General features: G+C 37.6%; 3 protein-coding genes across 3 annotated transcripts; all 3 read right to left on the bottom strand.

Moving 5' to 3' along the window:
* Positions 1-6,474: 6,474 nt before the first annotated feature.
* On the bottom strand, positions 6,475-7,277 carry LOC117637388 (basic form of pathogenesis-related protein 1-like). The gene has a single exon (XM_034372267.1). The coding sequence runs from the start codon at positions 7,190-7,192 to the stop codon at positions 6,707-6,709; it is 486 nt and encodes a 161-aa protein (XP_034228158.1). The 5' UTR covers positions 7,193-7,277; the 3' UTR covers positions 6,475-6,706.
* Positions 7,278-15,748: 8,471 nt separating this feature from the next.
* LOC117637815 (basic form of pathogenesis-related protein 1-like) lies at positions 15,749-16,243 on the bottom strand. Its single transcript, XM_034372838.1, has one exon. The coding sequence runs from the start codon at positions 16,241-16,243 to the stop codon at positions 15,749-15,751; it is 495 nt and encodes a 164-aa protein (XP_034228729.1).
* A 664-nt stretch (positions 16,244-16,907) lies between these two features.
* On the bottom strand, positions 16,908-17,657 carry LOC117637648 (pathogenesis-related leaf protein 4-like). The gene has a single exon (XM_034372584.1). The coding sequence runs from the start codon at positions 17,636-17,638 to the stop codon at positions 17,129-17,131; it is 510 nt and encodes a 169-aa protein (XP_034228475.1). The 5' UTR covers positions 17,639-17,657; the 3' UTR covers positions 16,908-17,128.
* Between the last annotated feature and the right edge of the window lie 1,882 nt (positions 17,658-19,539).

Consider the following 19,539-nt stretch of genomic DNA (forward strand, 5'->3'; position numbering starts at 1 on the left):
ATATGGTAGTGTTTGAAGTGGTGTTTGGAAATTTAGGATACTAGAGGGAATTTGATTGATGAGGTATGCCACAGAGACGATAGCTTCGCCCCAAAAAGATCGTGGCATATTGGCACCAAAGAGAGAGGCACGAACTACTTCTAATAATTGTATGTTCTTTCTTTCAACCACTTCATTCTGTTGAGAAGTGTAGGGGCATGAGCGTTGATGTATGATGTCATGATCTTGTAAGAACTGGTTAAGAGCATGGTTGAGAAATTCTCCGTCATTCTCATAACTAAGAACATGAATTATGGCATGAAACTGAGTCCCCACCATTTGTTGGAACCGTTGAAACTTGGAACTGACTTCCCCTTTAGTTTTGAGAATGGAAACCTAAGTCATGCTTGTGCAATCATCTACAAACGTAACAAACCATCGAGCTCCTGCCGGGGTGGCAATTTTGTCAGGTCCACAAACATCAGAATGAACAAGAGAAAATGGAACTAAACTCTTATTTGAATTTAATGGGAACGGGACACGATGGCTCTTAGCCAATTCACACATATCACACTGGAAGCTAGAAACATCAAGACTGTAAAATAATGATGGAAACAACTTCTTATGATAACCGAACAAGACATGCACAAGACGTTTATGCCATAACCAAACTTTACCTCTCTCCTCTTTAGAACAAGTTCCAATCGTTGTGAAAGCTTGACCAACCTTGTTCTCACCATACGGTGCCCATTCTAGTAGTAGAGTTTGCCCCGTCAAGTACCACAACCAATCGTCTTTCCCACGAAGATGTACTGAAAAACACAATGATTCAGCCAAAATGTTACAGTACACCCAAAGTAGTAGTAAGTTGTGCAACAGACAACAAGTTATGGTCCAAAGATGGAACAATCAATACAGAATCCAGATGTAGGGAAGTAAAGAGAGATAGAAAGCCCTCCTCAACCACAGGGGAGGGGGTACCATTAGCATTAGACACCACCGACAGAGTGGAGGATTTGCGACTAATAAGTTGCCCAGGATCAAATGTCATGTGATCCGTAGCACCCGAGTTTGTTGATTTTTTAGAGGACATATGAAAAGTAGAACCTTTGGTGGTGCGATAGAAGCACGAGTCCGAGTAGCCGAGTCAGCAGGAGTGACCTCATGCTTCTGTGAGTCTGCAATAAAGGAGAAAATAGTAGGGGGTCCTAACATCGCAGTGGAAGTAATATGTGATATGAGTATGTGAGGAATTTGTTTGGAGGAATTTGATGTGTGAATTTGATGTCGAAATTGGATTTGAGATGTATGTGTTTAGGGATGTTGATAAGAGGATTTGAGGACTTTAGATTTGAGGGATTTGGATTTCGGGAATTTAAATATGAGGAATTTGATTTAGGGTTTTGGATTTGAATATGAGAAATTTGATGTAAAGGTTTAGAGACAACTTAGGATCGATTGCTCTGATACTATGCTAAAATATAAATATGGTTTGAATACTTTAGGTTAAGTTTTATTCTTCTGCATAAAGAGGTATATATAGGAGTTTACATGAGTGCTTTACAAGAAATAGATACAGTAATCAAGTAGAATACTATCTCGTAATTATACAATCATGTGTCAATTATATAAAATAAAAAAGTAAATCCCTTATTTAATCAAGGAAATAAATCTCCTTGATTAATTAAGAGACTTGCGTCAACAAAGACTATGGTTCTACTCTTCTAGTAGAAAATTTTGATATATTTCTATAAAATTTGGTCCCGTTTCAAACCAAAAAAAAAAAGGTAGATTTCTTTCCAAAGGTAAGACCTTTTTTAAATTTTTTTAATTCAAGATTATAAAAATAAAAAACTCCGTTCCTGAAATTTGAATCATGAAGTAAAAATTATACAAACAATTGTCTAAATTAATCTACTTTACGAAAAAGAAACATCAACAAGGAAAGTGACGACGACACATTAGCATACTACCACGGAATGAGCATACAATGAGTTATAAGTACTAAACGTTCTTAGCGCTGAATTCTTTAAGAGTAAAAACGAACATCGATAGTACATTTGTTCACCACATGATGTTTTACAAAAGAGAGATCCCACCTTCACGTGAACTCCACCCAATCATTATTTAGTCCAAAATACTACTTTAACATCAACCGACAACATCCAATCTATTCCAAGTTCCAGTCCACCATCTCAACTTCATCAGCTTGATCAAATGCCTTCCAATTCTAGTAGGGACGCTCGCCCTCATAGTTATCTGGATTTTTTTTTCTTAGAGCACTTTCACCCATATATCATGGCAAAAGTCTAGGGGTGACAAGGGCAATTACTCTTCACGTGAATAGTATCTGCTCTAGCAATTTTTTTGTTGCTTTTTCATCCATTGCCACGGTCATCGAAGGACAATTGCTATTCATTTAAGATTAATTTAATTTATCGAAGGACAATTTCTATTCATTTAAGATTAATTTAATTTATATGTATGAGATTAATAATATAAAAAAAATTCTAGGTATGTATAAAAAAAAATATATTCTCAATCTTTTGTAATTTTTCAGAATTTTTTTTAGGCAACAGGTCGGGTTGTTCTTACTTGCCAGGCTTCTTTGAGTCCACGCCTTGCCTGTGTTGTTTTATACAGCTTCAGGAGCATTTTTTGGCCTGGGCAACCTTTTGACAGGGTTGGACTTAGCACTGGAAGTGCTCTTACTCGTTTTTTTTAATTCTCATTTTTTTAAATAATAGTGGGCTACGGTATTTTAGGAATAATAGTGGGTGAAAAGATAGGATTGTGTTTTATCAAATTTACATGGTGGGAGGGAAGATTAGGTGGGTGGGGAAATAGTGTCAGAATGTGAAGGTAAAAAGCCTCACATTGGAAAGTTAGAAAACTTTGCAATGGCTTATAAGGAGTTAGGTTACTCTCTCCATTTCCAATTAGTTTTGGGGTGGAATGTAATAACCCAAAACAAAATATCTAAAAATTAGTATTAATTTATTCTAATAAAAAGACGATTTTGCCCTCGCATTAATTAATAAAAAAGTTGACTTTTTGACCGAGAAGGAATTTGACAATTCCTCTTACGCCGTTGCATAGAGCACGACGAAAAGAGTCCGTAGACACGGAGTAGACTCGAATCGGAGTTGTAAGGAAGAAAATACGGTCAAAATACCGCGAAGGGCGAAACGGTAATTTAGAAAAAGTCAGATTTTTATCCCTTTTCTCCTTTCTCTCTCCTCAGTTCTCTCTCCTCTCTCTCTCTATCTCTCCTCCCGTCGCGCGCAGCCCGCGCCCCTCCTCCCTTCCGATCAAGCCCGCCGCCACCACAGGGCACGGCGACTCACGCCGCCGGTACCAACCTGACCGCCACGCCCCAGCCGTCACGTCCCAGCCTTTCCCCGCCGCTCCCCGTTCACCAGTCGCCGCAATTGAGTGAAAAACCGCCGGTTTTGGACAAAACTTCTCTCCTCTCATTCTCCTTCGTTTCTCACCCAAATAGTTCGAGTAAGGTATGGATTCTCACCTATTTTTCGTGCTCTAACTGATGGTTGGCTGGGTTTTGATCGATTTTAGCTGTAGAATACTCGATTTTCGAATTGAAAATCGGCCGAACTTCGGCCGCCGTCATCGGCCATTTTCGGCCACTTTATGGGGTATGTCCAAGAACAAAAGTGACTCCAAACGGGGTGTTTTCCCTAGGATAGGAGTTTGGAGTCTCGGTTTTGAGTTTTTCCGGCGAGCCGTTATTGCTTTGGACACCCAAACTGCCGGCGCGTGTGGGTGAGGATAGTGAAGTGACTCTGTGTAGTTTTGCGATCCTTATGTTGTCAAGAGCGCGTAGGATTTTGCGGATCTCGATTTGGAGTCCGTTTGAGCCCCGAACGGATTTTCCATATTGCGCTATCCTTAGGTGTAGTATCGTCGAGCCGTTGGATCGTACCCAAATTCAGATATGTCGTTCTACATGATTTCAGGATCGTGTAGGATTCGACGGATTGCGAATCAGAGTCCCGGATACTCCGAAATCGCGAACCCTGGAACTAGGGTTGGATTTTAAGCGATAACGCGATTTTGGCTAAACCGACCTTCCGTTTCGGACCAAACTCGAAGAACATGGGTCTTTCTCTATGAGGAACCTTTAGAGAATCCCAGATTGGCCATCGGAGATCGTGGACCCCACGGGGTTCCGGATCGGTCGGTCTGGCAGTTTATCGCTTAGTAAAGCTTCGGGTCTTTTAATGCTGTTCTAATTGTCTGAAAAGCTAAAGTGGGCATAGAAGTGACTTTAAAATGAGTGCACGCATTTCTAGGAGCTGGGGGCAGGGTGTTTAATTTAATTCTTTTGTTAAGCAGTTTTATTAATTTATTATTCATGGTTAATCAGGCACTAAAGGCCTGACCGACCCACAGGAGGGACCTTCAAAAGGTCCAGCTAGCTCAGACCATCAGTGAGTGAACTTTTCTTTTCTAAACGATTTTTATAATTTAATTTAATATTTGATCTTGAATAAGTATTATTGCATATTATTCCGAGCTTGAATTGTATCGTAAACTATCTTTATTTCTATACTGCTTAGTTGAACATGTTAAAGTTATATAAACAGCAGACTTTGAGATTTATATAACAGAAACAGCTGTATAATTGAGATTACAGTTATTTATCAGCCTTTCCTATAGTAAATTAGTTTAAGACCACCATGTACCCGATTTTGGTGATTACCCTCAGATGGACCGATCTCTACGGACATCCAGTCTATTTACAGTTCTGTCAGTGCACTTGACATCGCCTAACGAGTTTCGGGGACGCTCGGATCGTGAGTGCCAGGATTTGCTGCTCGGCAGACTTGGTGTCCCGAGACCTGTCAGGATTTGCGGCTCAGCTGACTTCGTGTCCCCGAGACCTGTCAGGATTGCGGATCAGGCTGACTGCGGTCCCCTACATCCTGCCAGAGCGGCTCGAGTCGACTTTGTGTCATCGAGACCTACCGGCGGATCAGGCTGACCATAGTTCCCTGAATCATGCCAGTTTGCGGCTCGGATAAACTGTGTGTCGCCGAGACCTGCCAGAGGAGTTGACGGATTTTACAGGGGTACACCTAGGTGGTAGTTTTAAAAGAATTTCAGTATTTTTATATCATTATTGCTTTCGGTCATTTTATATCAGTTTCTTGATATTCGTGCATGTTTTATATCTCCATATATTTGTTCAGTTATACGAATATATATATATATATATATTTATATTTATACATGTTTATTTGAATACCTTGTGTTAAATACAGTTGAACCATAGATTTACATATCTGTTTACAACGGGGGTTATTATGTTATATCTTGTTTTAAGAACATTATTTTTGTCCACTCACACTTTCAAACTGTTTTTCGCCCTCAGACCATAGAAGTGCGAATGAATCCACCACGGGCCACTTCTAGTTCCCGCACCACTCGCCAAACGTAGGGTTTTGTTGTAAAGTACTTAAAGTTTTGTACATTTGTAGTAATTGCTCTGATATCTAGTTGGAATTGAGAACCAGAGTTGAGAAATGTTTATTTGCTTTATTCTGGCAGTTGGTGTGAAGTTTGTTGCTTGTTTAACAGGTGAAAATTTTTGGGATTGGACAAATTACAGGGGAGACTCTGCCGAATTTTCGGAAGGAGTCTAAGGAAAGTTTTATTCGTAGTTGTAACAGGAAGGGTAAAAAGGTCATTTGTGCCCGACATTCGCCAGGTGTCGGACACGCACAGGGTCCGGCCCGAATTCCAAAGTGGAATTAGGATCGGGTCCTGTCATGGAACCTCAACTTTCTTCATGGAATCAGAGCAGGTTGACCATGTGCCAAAGTCCAATGGCCACATGTGCTCCATGTCACCCAAAATGTGTTGTCCACGTGTTAGGCTTGAAAATTCACCACACAGTGGAGGAGTGCGAGAATGTGAAGGTAAAAAGTCTCACATTTGAAAGTTAAAAAACCTTGCAAGGGCTTATAAGGATTTGGGTTACTCTCCTCATTGCAAATTAGTTTTAGGGTGAAATCTCAACTTCCTTCAAATAGGACAGAGAGGTGGAAATAGCAGCACTCAAAAGAAAATATGTACGGTTATTTAGCCTTAAGTTTCTTAACAAAGTAATGGATAATTAGTCCTTTATTAAAATTTTGGATAAATCAATTAGATTTTTATCTAGTTGTATTTTTCTTTCCGAGGTAAGAAGCCTCAAATTCGAATCTTTCCTCACTTAAGATGAAAAATAAACAGAGATATAATTTGTGAATTATAATTACAACAATGAAAACATTCAAATTTTCAAAATCTATAATGACATAAGCAATCCAAGTTCCTACCTTTAATTACTGCAACCACAATCTTGACTATGGGTTTTGATCCAAAAATGAAAGGATGAGGTAATGAGATAATATTTCAGAAAGAGAGAGATTGACCATCAAAAAAAAAAAACATAACGAGAATGAGATAATATTTCGGTTAGATTTTACAAAAATGAAATTATATTATTCTTTTCCATTTTTTTTATTATTCATTCTCTTGTAACCTTTCACAATATCGTGTCAAGTGCTAGTCACGTACAGGAATGTTGTGGGTGTGGGAAAGTATTTGTATACACCCATTACATTTTATTTTTCTAATTTCGCAAAAGAAAAAAAACATAGGACTTCTCAACAGGCACAGTGTAGGTGTGCTTGTGCGCAGGCAAGCATACATACATTGTCTAGTAGGGGCGCTCGTCCTCGGGCTGGTACATAGGATCGTAGCTGCAAACCACATAGTTCTGTCCATTGTTGCACTTTGAAATGCCACATCCGACCTCGGTGGTTTTGCCCCATACCACAGCAAGGTAGTGACCACATTCGTCTTTGACGCATTTGTTGGACTTTTCGTCATAGAACTCCTTCTCGGTGACCCAATACTTGGTGGCAGCTGCGCCGCTCATGCCGTCACCAGAGGCCAAGTTCTCACCCCAACGCCCCATCGAGTGCTCCATGGCGCAGTCGCCAACTCTTTTATCCGCATATTCTTGGGCATACTGGGCCAAGGTCGTGTTCCACTTGAGGGGTTTGTTGCCGACCTCTTTACGAGCCTTGTTGTGCTCCTCAACGAAGCCATCGATCTCTTCTTCGGAAATGTTTGCAGAGACAAAAGTGAAGACCAGTGCGACGCAGTAGATGGCCAAAAGAAGCTTCGTGTTGAACACCATTTTTGTTTCTTGGTATGAGAAGTTTAAGGTCTTTTCTTTGTAGTAGAGAAGGTTGGATTGTTAGATGTTGATTGAAAGGGGGCATGGGATTGTGCATATTTATCGAGACACAGGCAAGTTTGTGTCCGCAAAGAGGGTCTTCGAAAATAGGCCCTTAAAAATGGAGGGCTGAATATTATTTTTTTGGATTCTATAGATTGCCGTAGAGGAGGGGCCAAATAAAGAAAAGAAAGAAGAGATCCATAGAAATTTGTGGTGTCACATCTTTTGTGCTTGGAATGCGTCCACAGCAAGTTTTACTCACAATAAGGAGGGAAGACAATTTCTTTGGTGAGTTTCCTTTTCTTTTGTTCCCCCTCAAAAAAGTAAGTTCTTCTTTTCTATTCTTCTTTTCTTTTCTTCTTTTCAGGTTGTTGTAAAGTTTTTGTGTGGAGCCCACTAACTATTCATTTAGAGACTTTTGGTAGAGTTTGTCGGCAACTTCTTCTTACTGCACACTCACGAGAGTTGCACCAATCTGCCTATAAATAGGCAACCTGCAAAGTGAAAAGGAAGAGAAGATAGAAGAGAAAGGGAGAAACAGAAAGAAAGAAAGAGAAAGGAGGAAAGAGAGAAGAGGAAAGAGAAGAGGAAAAAGAAAAGAGGAAAGAGAGTCAAGCAGAGAAGAGGAAGAGAAGGAAGAAATAGGGTGAGTGAGCAGAGAGAAACTTCAGTGAGCCTTACATATTGTAAACTCTAAAGTTGTAGCCCTATTATTTTATTTAGTGAAAAAGTTACTGCTGCTGCTCTCCGAGGACGTAGGTATAGCCGAACCTCGTTAAATGCTGTGTCTCATCTACTTTACGTGCAGCTCTGAATTATCGCACATATCCCAGGTTATTTTATAACACGTTATCAGCACGATAGTCTCTCCTTTTATTTTTGAAATTTTTCAACTCAACACTATGTGGTTATTTCTCTGTCTCCTCTCTGTCATATGTCTACTCTCACTTTACTACTACAACGACATGCCAACTTTCTTTTTTGTGTTCTCACAATTTCTATGTTGTTTAATCCATGCTTGTTTAATTTACTTCTTTGTGACGTAATTTGTAATTTCTATATTGTTTAATCTGTCCTGTTATTTTATGGTGGTGTAATTTTTTATCCATCGCGTTATAACACAAATTATTGCAATAAAATGATGGTGTGATCTTAAAACCCATCTATTATATCTTGAATAGTGGCGTAGTTATATTGCCCACAATATATGATATATTATGCACTTCATATATATTAGGTGGAGGTTTTTATCCCCACATTTATTTTATTTATGGTATGGTGTAGGTTTATTACCCATACAACAGTATCTATTTAAAAGGGTGGTGCGGGTTTATCGTCCACGCCTTTATTTTTATTTAAATGTATGGAGCAGAATTAGTGCCCATACAAGCACGTTTACTTTATCGCACATTTACTTTTACTTAAAGTATGAAATTAACCCTCATACTTTATGTTTACTTTACCGCACATTTAATTTTATTTAAAGTATGATGTGGAATTAACCCTCATACTTTATGAATTTACTTTACCGCACATTTAATTTTATTTAAGGTATGGTGCGGGATTAACGTCCATACAGCAAGCAATTTAATTTATGAATTTACTTTACCGCACATTTAATTTTATTTAAGGTATGGTGCGGGATTAACGTCCATACAGCAAGCAATTTAATTTATGAATTTATTTTATCGCACATTTACATTTATTTAAAGTATGGTGCGGGTTTATCGTCCATACCAGTAATTTATTTACCAGTAATTTATTTTATGGATTAATTGTGCTGTATGATGAGTTTTTACAGTATGCAGATCAGGACCAGAAGTTCCTTGATCCTCATCATACAATTACATCAGGACTTGAAGATCCTTGATGATGATATTAATATGAGAGCTGGCAGTCTCTCCGGTACTATACTTGTAAACAAGAGATCGGACTTGAAGATCCTTGATCCTTGACATGTAAATAAGGACCTAGAGTTCCTTAATGATGTAACAGTACCGTATTGGTTAAAAGTGCCGTACACATGAATAATAACTGTACTGGCAAATGTACTGCACACATGAATAGATATGTATTCATGACTTGATGAATAGTACTATTCACATGAATAGTGACGTATGCATAAATATTAACCATTTTGGGTAAACCGTCACTATATACAAAAGGGAACCTGCAGTTCCTTAAACTCATGGATGAGCAATTAAATGAGATGCCAGAAGTTCCTCAAAATATGGACAATTATGTAAGGGCTTGAAGTCCCGAAATATGTACAGAAAATTGTAAAAATGTCCATACCATGAGAATATGTGATTTTGGCCTGAAGTTCAAAATCTAACAGTGTTGAGAACCTAAAGTTCCAACAATTAAATGGACAACCCTTGAGGTATTATTGCAAATTGTGGTACACCACATATTTCTTTGGCATAAGAGAATGATGAATTTAATAAAGTTCGATTTTGTTATAATCGACACCTCAAGGAAGAAATATATTTTGTGAATTCCGGTTGTTAAGAATACACCGTGAAATGGATAATATCAATATAAACCTCAAATAATGAATTGAGGCTCCCCACATATTTTGTTATATCTGGGCCGGAAGCCCATGGATCCAAATATATGAGAGATCCTGAACTTGAAGTTGTGGGTATATAGTAGTTAATGCTCTTCACTACTATATTGCGATATTATCATGGCTTTTACTCAATTTATATTTCATGTCCATTTGAAAAGGGCAAATAAATTCTGAGTTTGTGTTTAGCCCAGGCCAAAAGTTCCGGGCTACCATGCGTTGAAATATGAAATTTGGGAGAGTCAATGTGGTTATTTGAACCTATAAGGCACAAGGTTCCAAACCGTCATTTTGAAAAGACGTAAAAACCACATGTGCAAGTTTAAGAATGTGCGCAATTATTATAACAGGAAAGGAACATATAACAGATAGATTTTTTCCACCTGCAATGAAGGTGCAGGCCCTGTAAAATCTATAAAATTACATTATGTTCTGAAAGCCTCTGAAGGAAGAGGACGGCGCCTCTTAAGCTTAGCCATGAGCCTCTCATGGTCTCCCAAAATTCTTTCATTTGAGACCTGCAGCATGTCTAGCTTTCTCAGTGTATCAACAGAGTACGAACTCACCAGTTTCAACAAGGAATTATTCTCTCCTTTAAGTTTCTCAACCTCCTGTTGAGACTCATGAAGCATTCTTTGAAGAGACGAATTTTCAGTTGTTAGCTTCTGAACCTCGGTTGCTCTAGCACGCAAACGATCAGCCATGTTAGAAACAGAAGCAGCACTCTGAATGCTAAAAGCCATTGAGTCATCAATAGCCTCTTCCTCAGACCTCCCTGTTAACAATATTTCATCCATTGGAGGAATGAAATTCCTAGCTACTATGACAGCAGTAGCATCATTCATCATCACAGAATCATCAACTGTGAGATGACGATTTTGGGATACAAAGGATGGACGCCAAACTTTGGCGTCATTGGTTGTTGTGGGAGCATCATTTAAATTGAAATAATTTGGGCAGGAAGAAGAGGAAGCCATTTTAAGAAGGTTTCAAAGAAAGTCTTACAAAAACTAAAGTTTCAGAAAATGAAGGAAGTTGAGTTGAAACGCAGTTGCTCAATCAAGTTTTGCAAAGGCAATATCTATAGACGAAAATGTGGCAACTTTTCAGGATTCCAATATCTTCTCGAATCCCCATATTATCTTTTTCTTTCACAAGAGTCCAAAACTTCACGTGGCCTCTGATAATGCCTGTCGGCACTTTCGGCGCTTTCAAGTATTATTTTCAAAGCCGATCTTGCTTTACGGATTTCACGGAGCTACTTTTTCAAAAGTATCCCGAGAATCTCGCAATTTTTCCTATGGTTAATTTGAAATTCACCGGTTCTACCTATTCATTGTATTTGTGTATAAATGTGTTACTAACGAAATTTTCTTTGCAGAAGACATCCAGTTTTCTCCATACCTAGTGATGCGATATCTACTTGTTTTTCTTATCAGTAAGCACTCAATATGCCCGAGAAGCAAGACTATCTCTGATCATCCATTCAGGAAGCAAGACTATCCCTGATCACGTTTCCGCTACATCAGGGAACTGTGAAGGCGACCTTATGCTCTAATCTCCTGAGGTCCTTCTAGACTAGGAGAAATGAGAGCTTGTTGTTTGCTCCCACCAGCTTCCTTCCTTGATTGCTTACCTTACCTTGCAATCAATATCACAATTTTTGTATCTTTTTTTTCTTTTTATAACTCTCTGTTCATAAGAGATTTTATTTCTTTAGAATGAACATCTGAAGAAAGAATCCATGAAGTGATCCTAACTCTGAGGGTTATTTGTTTTTGACAGAGAAAAGAATTGTGATTTTTTGCTTTTGCAGGATATAACTAGATCATCAAGCACTACATTATATTTACTGGGCCGATACGAGCTTGAATGATACTTGAGAAAAGTTTCTCCCACCTAAGGATGTAAGCAATACTTGTGTTATTTTATGCTTATATACTTATTTGATATTTTATCTTGAAAGGTAACCAAATGGGGAGATAAGTCCGTTCCAAAAGAATGGCTTGTATGTATCCATGAATTATTAATGCAAATTTTACAGATTGCAAGTTGGATACATTGATAATACACTGCACATATTAAAGTCCCATAAGAACAAAATATGGGTATAGCAGTGATCAATATGATGCACGCCTGTTGCGTAGCAAATGATGTGGATTGAAGTCCCGAAAGGACAATCCTTTGACATGTCAATATTGATATTGTGCACGCCTAATGCGTAGCAAATTGTATGGGTTAAAGTCCCAGAAATTAATTGACATGTATGTATTAATCTGTGGCATGCCTGCAGCATGACAGATATATGGGTTCTAAATGTTCCAACTCCCTAAATGGAGATTATCCACGCCCTACTATAAAATAACGCTCCATTGGAGGTTATAATCCACATTCTCACATAATAAAAGCCCCCTGCAGTGGCTTGGGTACCCAAAAGCAAAGAAATGCTTATAATTGATGTATGCGCATGCACATGAGAATGGTGGGATCATGAATTGATGAATGACAAATTTTGATTTTGGAGTAGCTACTCAAATCATCAATGGGCTGTGTTGATTGGAACCACGTTCAATTATTAAATGTCGACAATATCATTGGCCAAAATGGAATGAGGCAATTCCATTATAGATGAGAATGAACGTGAAAGAACAAACCCACAGTACGAACCCCAAAATTTGTTAATACTGAAAGTTATACTTGGGTGTTCGGAATAAAAGGGAATATACCTACTTTGTATGACACAATGTTTTTGGCATAAACAAGGAATGTTGGGTTTTCTCCATATTTACAAATTCAATTGTGCCCCCTTATTGCACATTTACGGAGACCAACATGTTATCTTTAAAGGTTATTAAAGGCACGGAGCATATTGCCAGAAGCGATTTCCTAAAGATGTATAAATAGCTAGGTTAAAGCTATATAATGTGTCATAAAGTTTAATCCCTTTAAACAAAATCCTTGAAAGGATTGAAATTGCATGAAGCAAGTCCCTGAATGACATGTGCCTGAAGCACAAAATCTGTACTCAATGTTAATGTGCATAAATTGCCTCAGTGAGTACATTGATTATAATGTGTTTGCAACACATTAAAGCTTCTCAAGAGTTCCAGAAATATTTGTCTCGACTTAAAGATCGAGCATTATGCCAACGAGATTCTTGCTTATACTAAGAAAGTATTGAAGCATTTTTATGAGGATTATCCGTTGGACACTTTAAGGATTTTCCGGAAGTATATTGGACCGGACATCATATTTTTCAGATAAGGCTCAACTCCATCACCATCATTTTGGGATGATGTGAGGTATATTTGATGCTATTTCCGCATAACACCATGTACGGGCATATACTTTCAAGTGAACTTACAAATAGCCCAAGTTTTGTTGGAAACGTGGACTCTAAAAAATTTTATGATTTACATAGAGATAGCTCACTGGAAATATATTTACTATATGAATTGTTGGTGGCTACATCATTCACTCACTCCGAAAGATTCTCACTCCAAAAGATAGTCATGAAGACATCAGGGGGAGATATTAATCAGGGGGAGCATCCAGAAGTATGCTATACAGATTGTTGTACTCTTCTTTCTTCCTTCCATCAGTTTTCTACCTCACTAGGTTTTCTCCAAGCAAAGTCTGATGAAGCAACTGACATATTATTTGTGGTCTCCAAGGGGGAGTGTTGTAAAGTTTTTGTGTGGAGCCCACTAACTATTCATTTAGAGACTTTTGGTAGAGTTTGTCGGCAACTTCTTCTTACTGCACACTCACGAGGGTTGCACCAATCTGCCTATAAATAGGCAACCTGCAAAGTGAAAAAGAAGAGAAGATAGAAGAGAAAGGGAGAAACGGAAAGAAAGAAAGAGAAAGGAGGAAAGAGAGAAGAGGAAAGGGAAAGGAGGAAAGATAAGAGGAAAGAGAGAAGAGGAAAAAGAAAAGAGGAAAGAGAGTCAGGCAAAGAAGAGGAAGAGAAGGAAGAAATAGGGTGAGTGAGCAAAGAGAAACTTCAGTGAGCCTTACATATTGTAAACTCTAAAGTTGTAGCCCTATTATTTTATTTAGTGAAAAAGTTACTGCTGCTGCTCTCCGAGGACGTAAGCATAGCCGAACCTCGTTAAATGCTGTGTCTCATCTACTTTACGTGCAGCTCTGAATTATCGCACATATCCCAGGTTATTTTATAACACAGGTGAACTAGTTTTCTTTTTCTTTTTCTTTTTCTAATGGATAAGATGGAAAGAATAAGTAATAGGGTAGAACATTATTGGGTGTCTTGAGTAATATGTCTTTTGTTTTTCCTTCAGTTGTGTCTGTTTTTCCTTATGACTTAGTTGGCCTCCTTTCTCCTATTTGTCTATATGCTATTGTTTAAAGACATATTTAGTAATATACTCATTCTTAGCACTAATATTATAAATAAACCTTACACCATTGAATTTCTATAAACAAACCCAAAAAATGACAACTTGCCTTATTGAATTTAATATTGATTATTAAATTACTTTGATGCCCTATTGAGTGTTTTGGGTATTTTTATGAGATTTTGGGGTTCGGCTTGTTTTAAGAAATTAATGGCAGTTTTGTAATTTATAAGATGTTAAAAGCCTCTTTGGTATGTTGTAAATGAGTTTTGGGTATATTTCTAAAATCCATTTCATATGGGGTATTTTTATAATTTGGGCCCCTATATTGGGTATAAAGTGAATCTCCCTTGTTTAAACCTGTCTTCTGGTCCTAATCTCCTTTGTTCACTAAAATAACTGAGAAAGAAAATCACCGTACTCTAGTTATTGGTGTCACCCACTATACGTTTCTAATTTAGCCATATTCTTTTTTTATAAGAATTCACTCATGTTTTTTTTTTCTTATGAACAAACTCATGTTATAATGTGCGTTTATTTATTAATATTATATCATCGGATGCAAAGGACTTGTAACTCAAATAGTTAAAAGCATTTACTCTGCATTCAAAGTCCTAAGTTTGATTCCATCCTCCCTCAATATGGCTTGCATAAAAAAATTTATATCATAAGATATAAATTTGTTGTTCACTTACATCGATTTCTAATGTTACAGTGACCCTAAAAATAAAAAATAAAAACACTTTCTTCAATTTTTTATAATCTTAATGGTTTTTTTATTTACATGTGTCTCTACTAGTGAACTGTTACTTTTTTTTTTCTTTTTTTTTTCCTTTTTTTATAGAAATATCGGCTCCAAAATCTCTACCCTCATCAGAGCTATTGCACACCTATCAAATTTGTAGCTAGCTAATGAGTCAAAAAAATCATAAGAACAACCATACATAATTCAAATCAACGCACCATATATATTTCTCTTTCATTTTTATCAACCAAAACACATTAAATTAATTAGGCTAAAAGTTACGTTTGGTCTCCGTTGTTTGACACTTCAACCACTTTTGACCCTATAGTTTCAATTCCATCAATTTTGACCTTGTAGTTTTGTATTTGTAGCAATTCAAGGACAAGTTAGTATTCTTGTCAATTTCTTTGACGGTGCAAAGGTCAATTTCGTCAACCCAAAATCCTTGATCATAAAAGCTCATCTGAAACTCCCCATAATTTCATATTAGGGTTTGAAATTGGTCATTTGGGTTTAAGGTTCTTAAAAAATTGGGATTAGTGGTTGAATTTCAAGCCCTAATATGAAATGGGGAGAATTTCAGACAAGCTTTTACGCTCAAGAGTTTTGGGTTAACGAAATTGCCCCTTGCATCATTAAAGAAATTGACAAGAATACTAACATATCCTTTAATTGCTACAAATACGAAACTACAATGGCAAAATTGACGGATTTGAAACTACAGGGTCAAAAGTGGTTGAAGTGCCAAACTATAGGTATCAAAAGTGACTTTTGTCCAATTAATTATTTTGAGATGTAACTTTCTTCAGTATGACACTCAACAATTATACATATACAATCTAGTAAGGACGCTCTCCTATATAATTTCCAGGAGGATAATAACTACAAATCACAAACATCCAGCCATTATTGCACTTAGCCCTAGCACAACCCACATAAGTCGAATTGCGCCAAACCACCTGAGTGTAGTGCCCACAGACATCACCAACGCATGTGTTGGAGGCATAGTCGTAGTTGGGCTTCTCAGTCACCCAAAACTTCACAGCCTGCCCGCCGGTCATTTCTCCATAGCCTTCAGCCAAGTTCTCACCATATGGGCCCTGTGAGTGCACCATTTCACATGTCTCAATCTTCGAATCCGCATAATTCTGGGCGTAGGCTGCAACGGTGTCGTTCCATTTGATTGGACCAACACCAACCTCAGCTCGAGCTCTGTTGTGTTCATCTATGAAGTCCTGGTGGGGTTCTTTGTTGGGTCTGGCTTGAGAGACATGGGTGCTTAAGATTAGGGCTATGGAGAATATGCCTAATAAAAGCTTATTGATAGCTCCCATTTGTATCTCTGTCCTGTGGAAGGCTTGGATCGATGTATTAGAGGTTGATCTTAGGGCAAATTTATAGAGAGTTAAGGCAATTTGAACTGTAAAGAAGAAGATCTCAGAATTAATTGCTGTCTGTGACATTCCTTGGATTTGGTTAGAAAATAAAGAAACAAAAACAATTACATTACCATTTTTGGGGATTCTTGGGTTTGATTTGTATCCGTTTGCCAAAGGTGTCACACATTTGGAGATGGCAGTATAAATGCATATTAATGGTTGTGTTGTTAAAAATTTCACGGAAGGATAAGTTTCTAATTGAAGATGTTACTAAAAGGTGAGTAAAGACTATGGCGCCACTCTTCTTGTAGAAAATTTTGATATATTTCTATAAAATTTGGTCCCGTTTCAAAAAAGAAGGTAGATTTCTTTCCAAAGGTAAGAATTTTTTTTTTAAAATTTAATTCAAGATAATAATAAAAACTCGTGTTCATGAAATTTGAATCATAAAGTCTTTAACAAGTAAAAATTATACAAGCGATTGTCTAAACTAATCTAATTTACGGAAAAAAAAAAAAACATTATCAAGGAATAGCATATTACCACAGAATGCGCATACAATGAGTTATAAGTACTCAATATAAACTTTCTTAGCGCTGAATTTTTTTAAATTTTTCTCAATAGAGAACAATACATTCTTTAAGAGTAAAAACGAACATCAATAGTACATTTGTTCACCACATGATGTTTTACAAAAGAGAGACCCCACCTTCACGTGAACTCCACCCAATCATTATTTAGTCCAAAATACTACTTTAACATCAACCAACAACATCCAATCTGTTCCAAGTTCCAGTCCACCATCTCAACTTCATCAGCTTGATCAAATGCCTTCCAATTCTAGTAGGGACGCTCGCCCTCATAGTTACCAGGAGGATCGTAGCTGCAAATGACAAAAACCCAATTGTTGTCACACTTTGCCCTAGCACAACCAAGATGAACCGAGTTCCGCCAAACCACCTGAGTATAATGCCCACATTCATCCCCAACACATTTGTTGGAGCCGTAGTCGTAGTTTGGTCTCTCAGTCACCCAAAACTTCACGGCCTGAGCGCCCGTCATTTCTCCATAGCCTTCCGCCAAGTTTTCGCCGTAAGGCCCTCCCGAGTGCTCCATGTCACACCCTCTGATTCTTGTGTTGGCATAGTTCTGAGCGTAGGCTGCTACAGTGTCGTTCCATCGGATTGGACCGACGCCGACTGCTGCTCGAGCTCTGTTGTGTTCGTCGACGAAGTCTTGGTGGGGGTTTGAGGGGTTCGGAGCATAACCGACTTTTCGGGCTAGGGAGACTTGAGCAGCTAAGAGTAATGCAATGGAGCATATGGATAGAGAAAGGTTGCTAAACCCCATAGTTGTATATCTTTGTGAAAGACCCAAGTGGAATACTAGATAAGCTTAACACAAATGGGGCATGGGATTTTGGTATTTATAGAGAGAAGAGAAGCTTAGGCTCAAAGCTTGCTGTTAGACAACAAATACACGCAAGGAGTCCGACATATCTATAGCAAACAGTTTATTGTAGAACAGGCCGGGCCCCACATTTCCCCCAATGAACCAATAGTCCGTTGCCAATGATGTGGATCAGTTGGGAAAAAACAAAAAACCTAATAAACTGTTTGCTACTTAGTCACAATACCGACCGAATAAAGCTAACTTGGTAAAAGGGCATATGCGCCTTTTGTCATACCTACCTGCAAGATGCCCTGTGATACTTTTCTAAGATATAATTAATCTCAGTATGAATGATTGAATGGGATTTAATACACACGGCCGTCCCAAACTTGTTTTTTATTATTATTTTGGAGCCGAAACATATGCCAGAGATTCAGAGAGAAGCATGGAAATTTGAAGAATTCTAATTGATCATGTCAAGCTAAGTCACGCTTGGAACAGTAATCATGTGAATTTTCATGTCACTATCTTTACTTGAGGAAGAAAATCCAATAACGCAACATCAGCTGTTGCTAGATTTTCTTAGTGACTCTTGGCATTACATTTCACGGATCCGGCAATGACTTTTTCTCACCCAGTATAGTTTAATTATTTGTTATACGTAACTCAATTATTTGCCTTGTTTTTTTAATCAACCGAATACATGTGATTTGAACTTTGAACATAGTCAGAAATGAGAAATATGACTAGACTAATAAGAGTTAGTTGGTGGCCTGTATTGCAAATTAACATAACTACCGTATAAATAAATTTTAAAAAAAAGAAGCGGTGGGACGAACAAGATGAAGAAGAAGAATGCTAGACAAAGTCACAAAATTCAGATGATACTTTGTATCTTGGATTGTATTAATTCAGAACCATGCTTGCTTTGCAAGTAGAGGAAATTTCGGACATGATATCAGGGCCACTTTTGTGCAACCAGACTTGGATTTGTTCCTTCCTTTTTTCAATCAATTATAGAGTTGAAACTTATAATGGTAAAGTAACGTTGAGAGTCACGGTATCAGCGGCCAATATTTTGCGGAGCAAATTGACCGCAAAACCAGTAACTTTCTGTTGACAGAAGAAAGGACTTTTTATTCTTTTGATATCCCTTACCCTTTTTATGAAGACTTCGTATTCATTCTGATGTTAAAAAAACATGATCATGATGTCACCAAGTGATTAAGTTTTCTTCTTAATAGAGCTACATGTTTTATTTTTTATTTTTGGTTTTAAGGAGACTTGAAGTCTAGAAAGAGGGAGGATAATATTGTCAAACTCATTGATAATATTGTCAAACACATTGTTAATATTGTCAGTGGGTCTAAGTCTAATGAAGAACGATCTTAACTTGTAGATCAGTTGTCTCAAGTTCAAACTTCCATGACACATTGGTATTGCAAATCTTTCAGAGCTTTGATTAGTCTATAGCTTTGCTTTCCAAAACTCCAATGACGATTGTAGTACTACAAAGAGGATGATTCATTGCAAATATGCAGAGGAAAAATTATAGTTAAATATATATATTTGATCACAATCTAGCTCCAATTAAATTCAAATACCAATGAACAATAAAGAGAAAGAACCCTCCAACCTTATGCATATGACAACACAACCTTCAGTCCAAAAACATAGCTTTTGCATAGAATTAATGCAGGGTAACCTAATGCTCTGATACTATATTGTCACACTCCAAATTCACTAAAAGAACAATTAGATTTATGTCATTATATAGCTGTATAGCTGCATTTGAACTACCAGGATCTGCAAGGTTACCAAAACTAAACATAAACACTTCCATTTCCACATAGTGTATC

The sequence above is a fragment of the Prunus dulcis genome, chromosome 8, assembly GCF_902201215.1.
Source record: "Prunus dulcis chromosome 8, ALMONDv2, whole genome shotgun sequence".
Classification (NCBI taxonomy): Eukaryota; Viridiplantae; Streptophyta; class Magnoliopsida; order Rosales; family Rosaceae; genus Prunus; species Prunus dulcis.